Source organism: Quercus lobata, chromosome 3 (assembly GCF_001633185.2).
Source record: "Quercus lobata isolate SW786 chromosome 3, ValleyOak3.0 Primary Assembly, whole genome shotgun sequence".
NCBI lineage: Eukaryota > Viridiplantae > Streptophyta > Magnoliopsida > Fagales > Fagaceae > Quercus > Quercus lobata.
In genome coordinates, this window is record NC_044906.1 from 31,545,176 (window position 1) to 31,558,620 (window position 13,445).

Sequence of the window (13,445 nt, forward strand, 5' to 3'; positions counted from 1 at the left end):
GAGGACTGGGCGGAGGCGTGGATCAGTAGCTTGGGGCTTAGGTCGGCTTGGGCTGGCGACGTTGAGGGCGGCGGAGGCGTGGGTCGAAGACGTTGAGAGAGAGAGAGAGGTGAGAGTGACTGAGAGAGAAAGAGGCACGGACTGGGCGATGGGGCTTGGGGAGATCGGCGATGGGGCTTGGGGTGGGTCGACGAGTTAGGTTGGTAAAACAGATCGACGATGAAGGAGCTGGCCGGCGAGCTAAGGGATGAGGGAGATGAGGGAGCTGGCCAGCGAGCTAGAGAGAAAAAAAAAATTGAGGAAGAAAGAAGAAAGAAGAGAAGCCGGAGAGAGAGAGAGAGAGAGAGAGAGAGAGAGAAAAGGAAATGTTTATTTAATGAGAGAAGAGAGAGAAGTGTAATAAATTTTTTTTTTTTTTTATTACCTTTGAGCTGCAGTGCACATCTAAAGATAGATATGCACTATAGCTGAGGAGCTAAATCTTTTAGATTTAGCTCCACTGCTGCATCATGGTTTTTTGTGATTGAGAGCTAAAAAATACCATTATACCTATATAGCACCACTGCTGTGAGTGCTCTTAGGCAATTTGAATTTACCATGGTGACAAGAGCAATTTTTGAAAAATTATAATATAAAACGGTCAGTACGACACCGGTATGACACGGATACGACATGATACAGCACCCTAAATGAAGTGTCTGTACTTTCTAGTAAATAACAACTTTTGATTACACTTCATTTAAAAGATTTTAACATTTGTCCTGTCAATTATAAAATCAATGACCTTTTTATATAGAAATAACTACAAATGGGTCCTTTTGAGTAAATTCTTAAAGTCTTTCATGCTTTAATAGGATATCTTAATATCCATAAATGTGTTGAGTGACTCTATAAACTGATTGAGGTTCTGTCCACATTGATCGGACTTCAACAAAGAGAAACTAACATTTTGAAACATTTACTTCCATAATTGTTAATTCTCAGCTCATTTAAATTTTGAAGCAATACTACTGTCTTGTGTCCCATGTAATACCAATTTATGTTTTCCACTGGTAAACCTCAAGCTCTAGTTTTTGGCCCACTGTCCATGGAATTGAGTCTAGACTCTAGAACAATTTAAAAGATTCATTATGATTTGCATAGAATTGATAATCAAGATAGTGGCATGATTATTTTTATGATGTTAGTTAATTTCCTCTGCTGTTCAAAGACACATTTGGAAGTGCTGATGTGGTACCATTTGTTTAATATTATTTACTGATCCTATGCAATGCATATTGAGGTTGCAGTTTTCTAGTTCCCTAATGAGTGTCACTGGTTGAAAGGTGTTGGTCTCTTCACTCACAGTCATTGTCATTGTGAGTTTATTTACAAGTAATCAATTTCAAGCAAAATATTATGATATTGATTTATATATATATATATATATATATTTGGGTATAAAGGACAAGAAATTCCCCCTTTCAGGATTCATAAATTTAAATACAAGTTCAGATTTTTGGATGATGATTGTGAAAAGTTATTTGCACTTGTGCATGTCAGCAAAGTTCAGCATCAGCTTGATTCGACGTTGCAATTTTGATCCAGTTATGGATAACACCTTCTTCATCATCTTCTTTTATTTCACCAAAATTTCAATTAATGATCCTACTCAAAACTCAAAAATTCCCTCAGAAAGATTATAATTACAACTTTGGTAGATTAATTTAATAGATTTTGACCAAACTAACTAAGACATTGACACAAATGGTTCAATCTTGTTTGCCCTCTATATGCAACTTTACCAGAATGTGTGAATGTGTTGAAGATTCTCTATTTGAAAAGAAAAGAAAAAAAAATAATACCTAAATGAATGTTACTCAAATTTTAACTTAACATGTTGGCTTTCTTTTGTATTCAATCTAAGTTGGCGACACATGAAAAGAAATCTACGTAATGCTAGTCTTAAGAAGAAAGAAGGGGACCCTCAAGGCTTTAAAATGCTTTTGTTAATTATCAAGTACGAAGGTTATAGGGTTAGGCAATAGCTATTTATCAAGTTATAAAGCAATATCATATACTTGTTTCTTGTTTTAGAGTCTGAAGTATTTCTTTACATGAAAAAGTTTGAAGTACAAGAGGCCCGTTACCAGCAGGAAAGAAGAAGAAACTACATATACCTTGGCTTTGTTAGTTAAATCATTTACTCCTCCACTGTGAGGTATATCTCGATATTTTCTTCTTAATCATCTGTTTGTTTAACCTTATCATTTTGTCCATCCTTGATAATCTTATGCTAAGTATTTAATTCTTTTTGGCCTCATTTGAACCAAACATCTGATTCTAATATCTAGGGATGTACATTTTGTGATAAATCAAATTTTCACAGATGGATGTACATTTGAGAAAGGGCCAAAGAAACAGGTCCTCTATCATTTCATAATGGAAGCAAGGATGTGCATCATGGAACATATCATGTGCAATCCATATTATATGGTAGTCGATGAAAGGTGAGCTAGGTAATTGACCAGTTTTCATCTCATGTAATTTCTGGCATTATGTTTTAGGGTTTGAAATTTGTTTGCTAATTTTTATGGTGTAGTGTTATACATTTAGGAGATTGATGAATACAAAGGCATGTGGATTTCTTGTCTTAGTTAGTGGAGGGGATGAGATGATAAATTCTTGCTTTTATTTTTAGCATTGGTAGTCGCCCAATTTGGAATGACATTTAACAACGGAAATAGCTGAATTAGTCACTAATATTTTAATGGAAAAAAGAACGCAATGAAGCCATATTACTAGTGTTCGCTCTAGGCAGTTCAATTCTGATTCACTTATAGGTAACTTTATATTCTTCTTCTAATGCTATTGTTTTTGCTTTTTAATCCATGGTCAACGAATTTTATTTCCAACCCTTAAGGGCCTAGGAATGTTTTGGTCTCATTCAATCAGAACATCATGCAAAATCTTCTTTCCTCGTTAGGTCTGACTCAATCTTAGCATCAGGCAAAAGGAAACCCCATTACTTATAGAAAAAAAGGGTGCAAAAGACCTGTTGCTACTTATAATTTACACATTTGAAACCTGTGTTAAACAGTACTATTCTCTGTAGGAAATTTGGAGTACCTTCAAAAGCTTTTGCAGCTAGACCTCCTAAAATCATTGACAATGTCATATCTAGCTCATCCCCTAGTGTAATCTATGTTTAATTCTCAAAACAATATTCTTCTGTTTGTAATTCATTTTTTCAGATCTTAGACAAAGTCCTCTAGTTGTTACAAATAGCATTCGACCAACAGATTAACATATACCTTGTGGACAGAGTATTTCTGACGGAGAGGAAACCCCTTCAGGGACGTCAAGGATTCAGTTGAGGAAGGAAATGAACATGATCTTGACACCACCACTCACAAAGGAAATTGAGGAAGATGATGCCTCCCAAATATATTATATGGTATATTTTTCCTTTAACTTCCGTTTTGTTTGTTTGACTGTCAAATCCATACTTATTTCTGCTTCTCATTTGCATAGTCTTTAATATCTCTGTTTTGTTGTAGGAATTAGGATTATATTTTCTGCGTCATTTTTATGCTCCTCGTCTTGCTTATAAGTTAAATAAGTTGCAAGGCATGGTAGTAAAGTTTACTGTTGGACTTAGCATTCTGCTGCTGGATATAGTCTGTCCTAATAGTCACCTTTTTTTATTAAAAAAAAAATCATTCTGACTACTATTTTGATTGCTTGTGTATAGCTCGTGATGCTCGACTTTGAAATTCCTCTTAACATGTTATAGCTCCTTGAAATTAAGGTTAGGCTACCATATATATTCACTTTAGATTATTACATTGATGTCCATTGTGATTAAAAGTATCATAAATCTAATCATTAAAAAAATTATGCCTTCTTTGTGAACTTCTTACTTCTGATGATGCTGGTTGCCCTGAATAAGTCCTAAATCCCAGCCACTAGAAGACATTCCTTGCTTTGCAATAGACCTCTAAGGACATAGAAAGAATGTTCAGTGAGCACCTGGGGATGCGAGCATGGATTTTGAACTGCCAACGGAAGTAAGTTTTTCCTTTTTACATACTAATATTGCCAATGACCAAATCTTCTCGAATTTGTCCTTCATTATTCCTCTGCTGGCTTTATAGGTTCTCTGCCTGGCTGCAACTATTTAGTTTCTTATCACTTTCTCTACATTAATCTGTTGGGTATGGTTGTCACTCATGATTCAGATCACAGATGAAGCTCATTAAGCTAGTAGCCAGTGAGTGTTTGAAGTTATAAGCATGAAGAATGGTGTAGTGCAGTACAGTGTTGAGTTTAATAGTGATGAAGAACTGAAAGATTGACCTCAGATTTCGTCTATTTAGGGCTTAATTTCATCTATTTTCTCATCAACATCAGGGTTACATTGAAGGTTTGCATTTTTATTTCCCTTTTTTTTTAACTTCTCATAATTAAGGTGCTTTTCCGTTAGCTTTTTTAGTTATCTAAGAGGTACAACTCTTTGTGTGTAAACATCATTTTGAAGTTCTATATAATTCCAATAAAATTGCTCAACATCATTCCTCCATGTGGTTATCTAAGTTTTAAATCGTAGTCAACAAATTGGAAGTTACTTGGGAATTAAGAGGTCTAGTCAAAGCTTACATTTTCCATCTTGTTTTTCAATTTCTGATTTATCTCAGTCGTTCACAGTTTGGAATTTTGCAAAACATTTTTGGTTTTCCTTTAGCATCAATTAAATATAATGCTACAATGCAATAATGGTCACGTCGTCCAGCGCACACAGAAATTTACTACGATATTCATTATGGTGTACTACTTATTGAGAATTTGTGGCTGGGGAATCAAAACACTATATTGATCTTGGGATGGGTTTGAGCTTAAGACTTTAATTACCCTTTTCTAAAATTAAGGGAATAGAAGTGAAGTTTACTGAATATTTTCAATTGATAGAATCATTTTCATGTTATAGTACAAAAAAAAAAATTGTTGGATTTGCAGTAATATACCTGTTGCTGAAATTTTTTATTTCTCAAGCTTTGCTTTTGCATTTTCTGCCCTTTGTCCTGAAGCCACAACCTTCTTTGTTGAACTTATGCAGCCTAAACTTATTGGAGAAGCGTAGTTATGCTATTGAAAATCATTAAGCAAGGATGCGCCTCATATAACCAAGTCTTACATTCTGGTGCAAGATAGCTAATTGAAAAGGCTCCATATGCAGAATAGCAAAGTTTTATATATCAAAACAACAAAGCTCTCTTTCTCCAACACCCCCCCCCCCCCCCAAACTTGTTTACAAAGCTCTATACTCAACTCATGGACACAAAAAGGCTTATATATGAGGCTCTAATCAACATCCTGAATCTAACATGTCATGGATGTCAAGAAGAAAAAATGGCAAGCAGTGCCATATGATGAATAGGAAACAACTGGCTTTATATAAATCTGTAAATTCTTCTTTCCATGTCCTTTTGTTGCTTGAATGTGAATGACTGGTTATCAAGTTTTTCATTATAGGGAAGTGATTTCAAAAGTACGTAGATTGCTTTGGTTAAGAGGCGAATTTTATTTGTATAAGCAATATTTCTTTTAAATTTTGGGTTTCTGATCATTAACAAACCGAAGATAAACTATTGCAGCCGAAAGATGCACTGGAGTCTTAATAATCTTGAATCACCCAGTTCGCTCAAGGTCAAATCAACAATTTGGCTTTAGAAGCAAGTTGTTTATATATTAAATTGTTTGCGTGCGCACTTTTGTGTGGATCAGTAATCAAATAATCAAAAAGCCTATGCCTTGAAGTTGATTTGTATTTGTGATATGATCCCTTTGACACTTAAGAGTTCGTACAGAGATACAATTGCATTGCAGAGCTTGTGAAGTATTGTATTGAGAATTTTGTATACACCAGTTACCTTTTTTTTTTTTTTTTTTTTTTTTTTTTTTTTTTTTTTTTCATTAGCAGTAGTAAACTCTTATTTCATTATGCGTTTTGAGATTTGCGGAATGAGAACCAGATTGGTGTTGCACCATTCCCAAGAGATGGTGCCTGTTAAGAAAATGACTTAATTTTCATAAGGTTTCTAGGTAGGTTTATGTGTATCCCGGGAAATGGAAACAGTAATTTCCACGCTACATTTCCTAGGTCCCTATCCAAAACGTTCCTTAATGTATTGAGCCAATTCCAGCCTACTATCAGATCAAGTAAATTTTGGTCCACTAGAACACACCCAAATCTAAAGGTTCACAATCATTCCAACAACCTTCAAAAAGGAGAGGGTGAGTCAATGGAGAGGGTGAGAAGGCTTTTTTGTGCTTGGGAAGCAGTTAGGAAGGGACCAATTGATATTGGTTGATGCTATGGACTATAGCGGAATCCGATAAGTTAAAGAAGAAATAGGTTCGGCGTAACCTCATTGGAGTAGGAGCTTGGAAGGCTTAGGTACACTAGATAGATTAGGCTTGGAGGGTCTTCTGCTGTTCATGTATCTCAACTTCATTCTTTAGTAGATTATTTACCACTTGGAGAACGGCGGAGAGGTTTTACGCCAAGGGCTTCGATTTCCTCTTCGATAACACATCGTTGTGCTGTCCTTGTGTTTGTATCTCTCTTCCCTTAATCTTTGCCATTTAATTTTTGCTGTGGATGTGATTTTATTTGATTTAGATTGTTTATAAATTCTGTTATAAGCTTATGTTCATTTTCCGCACATATATTGTTTGATAATAAGCTTGAATTAGTAATTTGTAAATTGGGGGTTTAAACGTTTAGGGTGTTTTATACACTATTTGAACATTCAGATACCAAATTTTTTTTTTTTTTTTTTTCATATATATGTGATTTTACACCCATTTTTTAACAAAAAGTAGAATCCTATAATTCTCGATTCAATATACAATCCAATCCATGTGACCATCTCACCAATCCTATGTAGGAATCTTGATCCTGATCATAATTGGCCCTTAAGTTTAAGATAGTGAATTACATTAGATGAACATGGGGCCCACTTATGGAGACTTTTCCTTTTCCCCTAATTGGTGCTTATTTTGTTGTTGAGTAACATAGGAATACCAATTTTTTTTAATATGATAAGCAACATCATGTTCACAAGGTACCATTGATATCTGATAATAGCTTAATTTTGCATATTTATATCATTATTAGAAAGCATTTTCATACTTATTTTGAGTTAATTCATACATTTTATATTTGGTTTTAAAATAAAGCTGAATAATCAATTTTATGCTTAATTGAATTTTAATGCATGAATATGTCTTTTGTAGGAGAATGGAATTAAATAAGTGGATTTGTGCAAAGAAGAAGGCTAATGGACTTTACTTTTACAAGGGCCATAATGAAGTTAAAGAATGACAACCCAACTAAATTTGAGTCGAATTGGAGCAAGGAATCAAAGGAAATTTGCACCAAATTCAAGTCCAATTCGGACTAGGATTCCAGCTTGCACACCAGTTAGTATTTTGGGCATAACTTTTGGTTCAGATGTCCAATCGAGATGATTCAAGTTGGGCTAGAAATTTAACTTAAATGACTACAACTTTGTAGTTTACCAAAAATCCTAATTCTGAATTTAAGTAGGCTAAAAACGTCAGGTTCATGGGAGCTCAACCTGTATTGGTACATTTGTAATTCAGATAGCTAAATATCATGGAGCAAGAGTGTTTGTTATTGCAGGTCCAATATCACTTTTCATCTAATGCATAAGTTTGATTTCTAAGTTTTCATATATTTTTAGATTGTGATTGGCAAGGAGTGATGAAAAGTTATATATTTGCAAGGATCTTGGGCTGATGTGTGCATCAATTACAAGACAAAGGACTTTGTTGAATGGGTGAAGGAAGAAACAGGTATTAAAGGTATTTTCTTAATACTAACACCTCAGTTTTTCTCAATTTTTATAGAGATTGATGGTTTTCATTATTCTTTTTGCATTGATTATTAGGTGATAAAAAAAGAACAACTAACTAAATGTTCAATGGTAAGAGTTGATGTTATTCTAGATCATATTGGAGCATCTACTTAAAGCAAAACTTGAGAGCTTAAATTTTACTGGGAGGCTTTTTATTATTGGAACTATGGGTGGCTCTGTTACAGAGGTCGATCTCCATGATCTGCTTTCGAGGCGCCTCACAGTGCAATGTATGACACTTGATATCAGGTCTTAGTACCATAGCTTAGGAGTTTGATGAATTTGTTATCTCTCATTATTTTTTGTTTGAAGTTATATAATATGTGCAACTGTTGAATCTTTCAACCATTTCAGATGTCATGTTTTACTTTCCAAATATCAATATATTTCTGTCATGATCATTAAACCATGATCATGACAAAAATTTATTGATGTGTGGGAAGTAAAACATGACATCTGAAATGTAGCTCTTTGTATTGGAATGTATGATTTGTGTAAACCAAGTTGTATAATATAGATACTAGGTAAACTTACTAACCAACAATGTTACAGTAAATTTTTTGAAGGATGCACCGTCACTAGAACGTGAATGTTGTTGGTTACCAAGAAAATTATGCCATCAAGGGGTTGCAATATTTACTATAACATGAAGGAATTCAGGTTCCCTAATGTTTTCACAGCAAATGAACCTTCTTAATTTTAGCTTTGAAGACTTTTCTTGATTTTTGTCTATTTTTATTTTTGCGTTCACAATTATGCAATTTTGTTCTCACACCATCATTCATTATCCTTTAATTATTCATCATGTTTCTGTTTTACATTTCAAGTGGCATATTTGCTATGGATAGCTCCACATTTTATGGTAAAAGTGATTTTGTAGGGATAAATGTCCTATTGAGAAGTGATTTTTTTTCTATGTAAATACTTTCTTAGTACATACTTTTTTTTTTACCAGTATATAATTACTCTCTCTCTCTCTCTCTCTCTCTCTCTCTCTCTCTCTATTAATGTTTCCTAACTTTTCAACTTTTCATTTATTAATCCATCAAACTTAATCTGATAATAATTCAAACTCCCTTCAACTCTATGACTCTCCTACTCCCCAATCAAGCAATATGAAACCGTTCAATTGCCACCCTATTAGATTTCCAAAAAAAAAAACCCTACTGATTTGCTCTCTCTCTCTCTCTCTCTCTCTCTCTCTCTCTCATATATATATATATATATATATAGTGTGTGTGTGTGTGTGTGTGTGTGTGTGTGTGTGTGTGTATTTGCAATAGCTCTACCCTACTTCTGAAAATTTGGAAGTCCCTCTAAAGTGAGTTTTTTTTTTTTTTTCTCCCCCATATTCTTCAAGTTTTCCCAATTAATTTTGTTCGTGATGTGCCATCAAAGATCTCAAGTGCCAACAACATTGATTCCTATAAACCAACCAAAAAAATTTCAAAGCCATGGTGAAGAATATAGTAAAAGAATTGCAATGTACTATAGTTTATATGGTCATTAATGTTTGGTAGACTGTAATTAGTAATAGTTAGGTTTAGTCTTCAGAATAGCTAAAAATGTTTATTAGATTGTATCTAAGTAAGTGGTAACAGGCAAAATCGTCATTACAATACACTTGTCAATAATCTCGATAGTAGTACCCTAACTAATGTTTAGAAAGTAGTGTCTTAGATAGAAAAGTTTTTAGGTTCTAAAAGTTTAGAACAATTGGCAAATCGTGAACACAAACTTGTCTAGATATAGATCCTAGAGTCTATAGGTATTATTAAACAATGCTCAAGGTGATACAAGTCAAGATTCAAGAACATACAAGCTACAGAAAGGAGGATTCGAAATCTGCCTGGTTCGATTGATCGAAAGACAGGCTCGACTGATCGAAACTCGTATCTGCAGAATTCTATTTCAGCCCAAACTCTACTTAAACGTATTAGGTTTCAAGTAAAACACTACTAGTATATAAAGGAAACCCTAAGCACATTTTTATAAGGCTTTTCAGAGAGAAAAGAGTGTGCCTTTTTGTATCTAGGGTTTTGTACCCAAAAAGTTCTCTCATGTCTTCTACCGATGTTATTCCTTGAAGAATCTCAAGATCCAGTGTTGTAGAGGTTGCTACCTTCTCTAGTCATCAAAGGTGCTAATGATTTAAACCTTCAAGGGTGGTCATGGAGTCATAAACAGGAGAGTTTGTGTTTTTTATCACAAGTGTGGGTGCTTGTGTTGCAAAAGCCTGATAGAGAAGAAGTTCATGGATTCGAAACTTGCACATGGTCGTGTCAGTAAGTTCTACATGTAGAAGCAATAGGATGTTAGTGATCTAAGTTGTATTGTAAACTTCGATTCTCTATAGTGGATTTGCTTTTTACCTTAAGGATAGCTAGGTTAAATCCTCCCCAGATTTTTTTACCAGTTTGGTTTTCCTGGGTCATCATATAATTGTGTTATTTATTTTCTGCTGCTTTGCATGATATGATTGTTTTGTTTTAACCTAGATCTGAATAATAAACTTAAGTATTTACTTGGTTAATTAATTAGGTTAAATAATCTAGTTTACAGGGATCTAAAAACATACAAGTGGTATCAAAGTAGGTTAGCTCTTGTGTTAGATATTTTGATCTAAGAGTTGATCCTTGATCCCTGCTATCATGGATAATTTGAAGTGTCTTTTTACTCATGTTTGTGATAATTTGAATAAAGAAGATGCTATTGCTTCCGTTGATCTTATTGATGCTTGTGAAACTCTTCATAAGAAATTACCTAAATCATTGAAAATTGCTAAGAAATTCAAGTAAGAGTTAAAATTGGCTAATCTTGAAAAACAGGAATTGGTTGTTTGATTAGATGAATCTAATAAAAAGAATGAATTTTTGAAAAATCAAATTTCCTCTCAAGATGAGAAGATGAAAAGCTTGGAACAAGAGTTAATTGAATCTAAAGCTAAAATTGAAAATTTGACTAGTATCAAGCCTGTTGTTGATAACAGAACTGTTTCTGTTTCTCTTAAGCCTAAACTAAAAAAGTTTATATCCCTCCTTTCAAGAGAAATAATAAAGAAAAGGCTTATTTTGCTTGTTTAGACAAAGGTAAAAGTTCTGATGTAGATGTTGAAGTTCCTAAACCTATGTCTAAACCTACTGTTAGAAAGCATAATAAATCTTTTTTTTGTGCCTACTTGTCACCTTTGTGGTGTTGTTGGTCATATTAGACAATTTGTTCTTTGTTGAGGCAAAAACCAAAATCTGAGACTAGACTTGTTGTTAGGAATACTTATGTTCCTAAGTTTGTTCCTGTTTGTCACTTTTGTGGTGTCTCCAGTCACATTCGTCCTAATTATCATAAATTGAAATTTAAAAATTATGTATCTCAATCTAGGATATGTGATGATATTTCTCTTGCCATAAGTCCAAACAAACTGTTTCATATTCTTTTGAAAAGTTTAAGCTTGTTGGCTTATGAAAAGAATTAGCAGGATTTTAGTCTTTCTCAGAAAATTGGTGTAATCCCTCAAATGCACTCTGCTTCTCATGGATTTTTACCTACAAAGCCAAAGACTCGTGCTATATGGGTGAGAAAAGATTCTCTAAGTTGAGTGTTGTTTACTTGTCCTTGATTTAATTCTTTTAATTAAGGCGAAAAGCACATTTTGGTCCCTACATTTTCACACGATTCCTACTTTGGTCCCTAAATTTTATTTTTACCACTTTTAGTCCCGGTTTAGAAAAATGCCTTCTGTTTTAGTCCTTTCCGTCAGTGTCGTTAGGGCACTGACCTACGTGGCAAACGGAATTATTAAAATAATAATAAAAAATTTTATTTTGTCGTTAAAAAATGCCAAGTCAGCATTTAAATTTAAAAAAATAATTTATTAAATTTAACTAAATAAAAAAATAAAAAACAGAAATAAAAATAAAAAATCATATTAATTAAGATTGAAGTGTGTCTTGAGCAAGAACAACAAGAACACATACACAAACCCAGAAATTAAAATTCAAAAATTAAAATTTTCACCGCCGTCGGTGCACTTCAACAACAGTAGAAACAACAGCAACAGTCGTCGTTGCCGTCGCCGGCACAGCCACTGGTTTAGAACATACGCTTTGGTTTTAGTTCCGACGGCAACGCCGTTTACAAGCCCATCTTCGCCGCAACAAACGCCACAACTGCTACGACGACAGCAACAGCAGCAACAGCAACATCACCGACTTACCAGCTTGATGGTGGAAGTGGTAGTGGTGGGGCTGTGAATGTGAATGTGAATATGGGGAGTATGACTGGCAGCGAGCAAGCTAAGAGGAAAAGAGGGAGACCCAGAAAGTATGGCCCAGATGGCTCTATGGCTTTGGGTCTCACTCCTACGGCTCAGCCCGTACCTGTAGCTCAGACTCAGTCAAGTGGTGGAGGTGGGTTTTCATCTCCTCATCCAGCTCCAACTCCTCCCTCGGCTCCAACATCGCTTCCTTCTGGAGGATCAGCGCCACCCACTTCGTTCAAGAAAGCTAGGGGCAGACCGCCTGGTTCTAGTAGCAAGAAGCACCAATTGGAAGCTTTGGGTACTTAATTTTTTTTTTTTGAATCTATATCTAGGTTTGCTTTTTAAAGTTTAAAGCATTACTGGGTTTTTTTCTTTTATGTTGTTGTCATGTACAGTGTGTGTTTGGGTTGTTTTTGCAGTTTATTTTGTCTTTCACATGGCCCCGATTGGAACATTTCCAAACTTTCATGTGTATGTGATGATTTTGAAAATTTTAATTTTTGAATTCTAATTTCTGGGTTTGTGTATGTGTTCTTGTTGTTCTTGCTCAAGACACACTTCAATCTTAATTAATGTGATTTTTTATTTTTATTTATGTTTTTTATTTTTTTTATTTAGTTAAATTTAATAAATTATTTTTCTAAATTTAAATGCTGACTTGGAATTTTTTAATGACAAAATAAAATTTTATTATTATTATTTTAATAATCCCGTTTGCCACGTAGGTCAGTGCCCTAACGGCACTGACGGAAAGGACTAAAACAGAAGGCGTTTTTCTAAACAGGGACTAAAAGCGGTAAAAACAAAATTTAGGGACCAAAGTAGGAATCGTGCGAAAATGTAGGGACCAAAATGTGCTTTTCGCCTTTAATTAATTGTGGACATGTTTTCCTTTTGTTTTTGGTTGTTTTATTTTCTTAGGTTGTTTTGTTTAAAATAAAATCCAAAAACATAGAAAATTTTCAAAAAGACAAAAATATTTTATTTTGTGTCTTGTTTTATTTTTTCTTGAGGATTACATGAATTATGATATCTCTCTCTTGATTTAGAAACTTGAATAGTATGTGTTATATAAGTGCTAAGTTATTTATGATTTTGTGTATGTACAAGTTTGTACATGTACTTAATGGTTAATTAAGAAATTGATATTTCTAATTTGTGTACCATCTATAGCTTAGTTAAGCACTGTAATGCATTGCATGTGCATTTTTAATCACTTAGCTTAATGTGTGCTTTTAGTTTTGGTCATAAATTTTTTTTAAACC

General features: G+C 34.0%; 1 protein-coding gene across 1 annotated transcript; it reads left to right on the forward strand.

Annotated features, from left to right (window-relative positions):
• Positions 1-8,088: 8,088 nt before the first annotated feature.
• On the forward strand, positions 8,089-12,486 carry LOC115980740 (AT-hook motif nuclear-localized protein 10-like). The gene is made up of 2 exons (XM_031102962.1): positions 8,089-8,171; positions 12,036-12,486. Exons 1-2 carry the CDS (start codon positions 8,089-8,091, stop codon positions 12,484-12,486), a joined length of 534 nt encoding a protein of 177 aa, XP_030958822.1.
• The last annotated feature ends 959 nt before the right edge of the window (positions 12,487-13,445 follow it).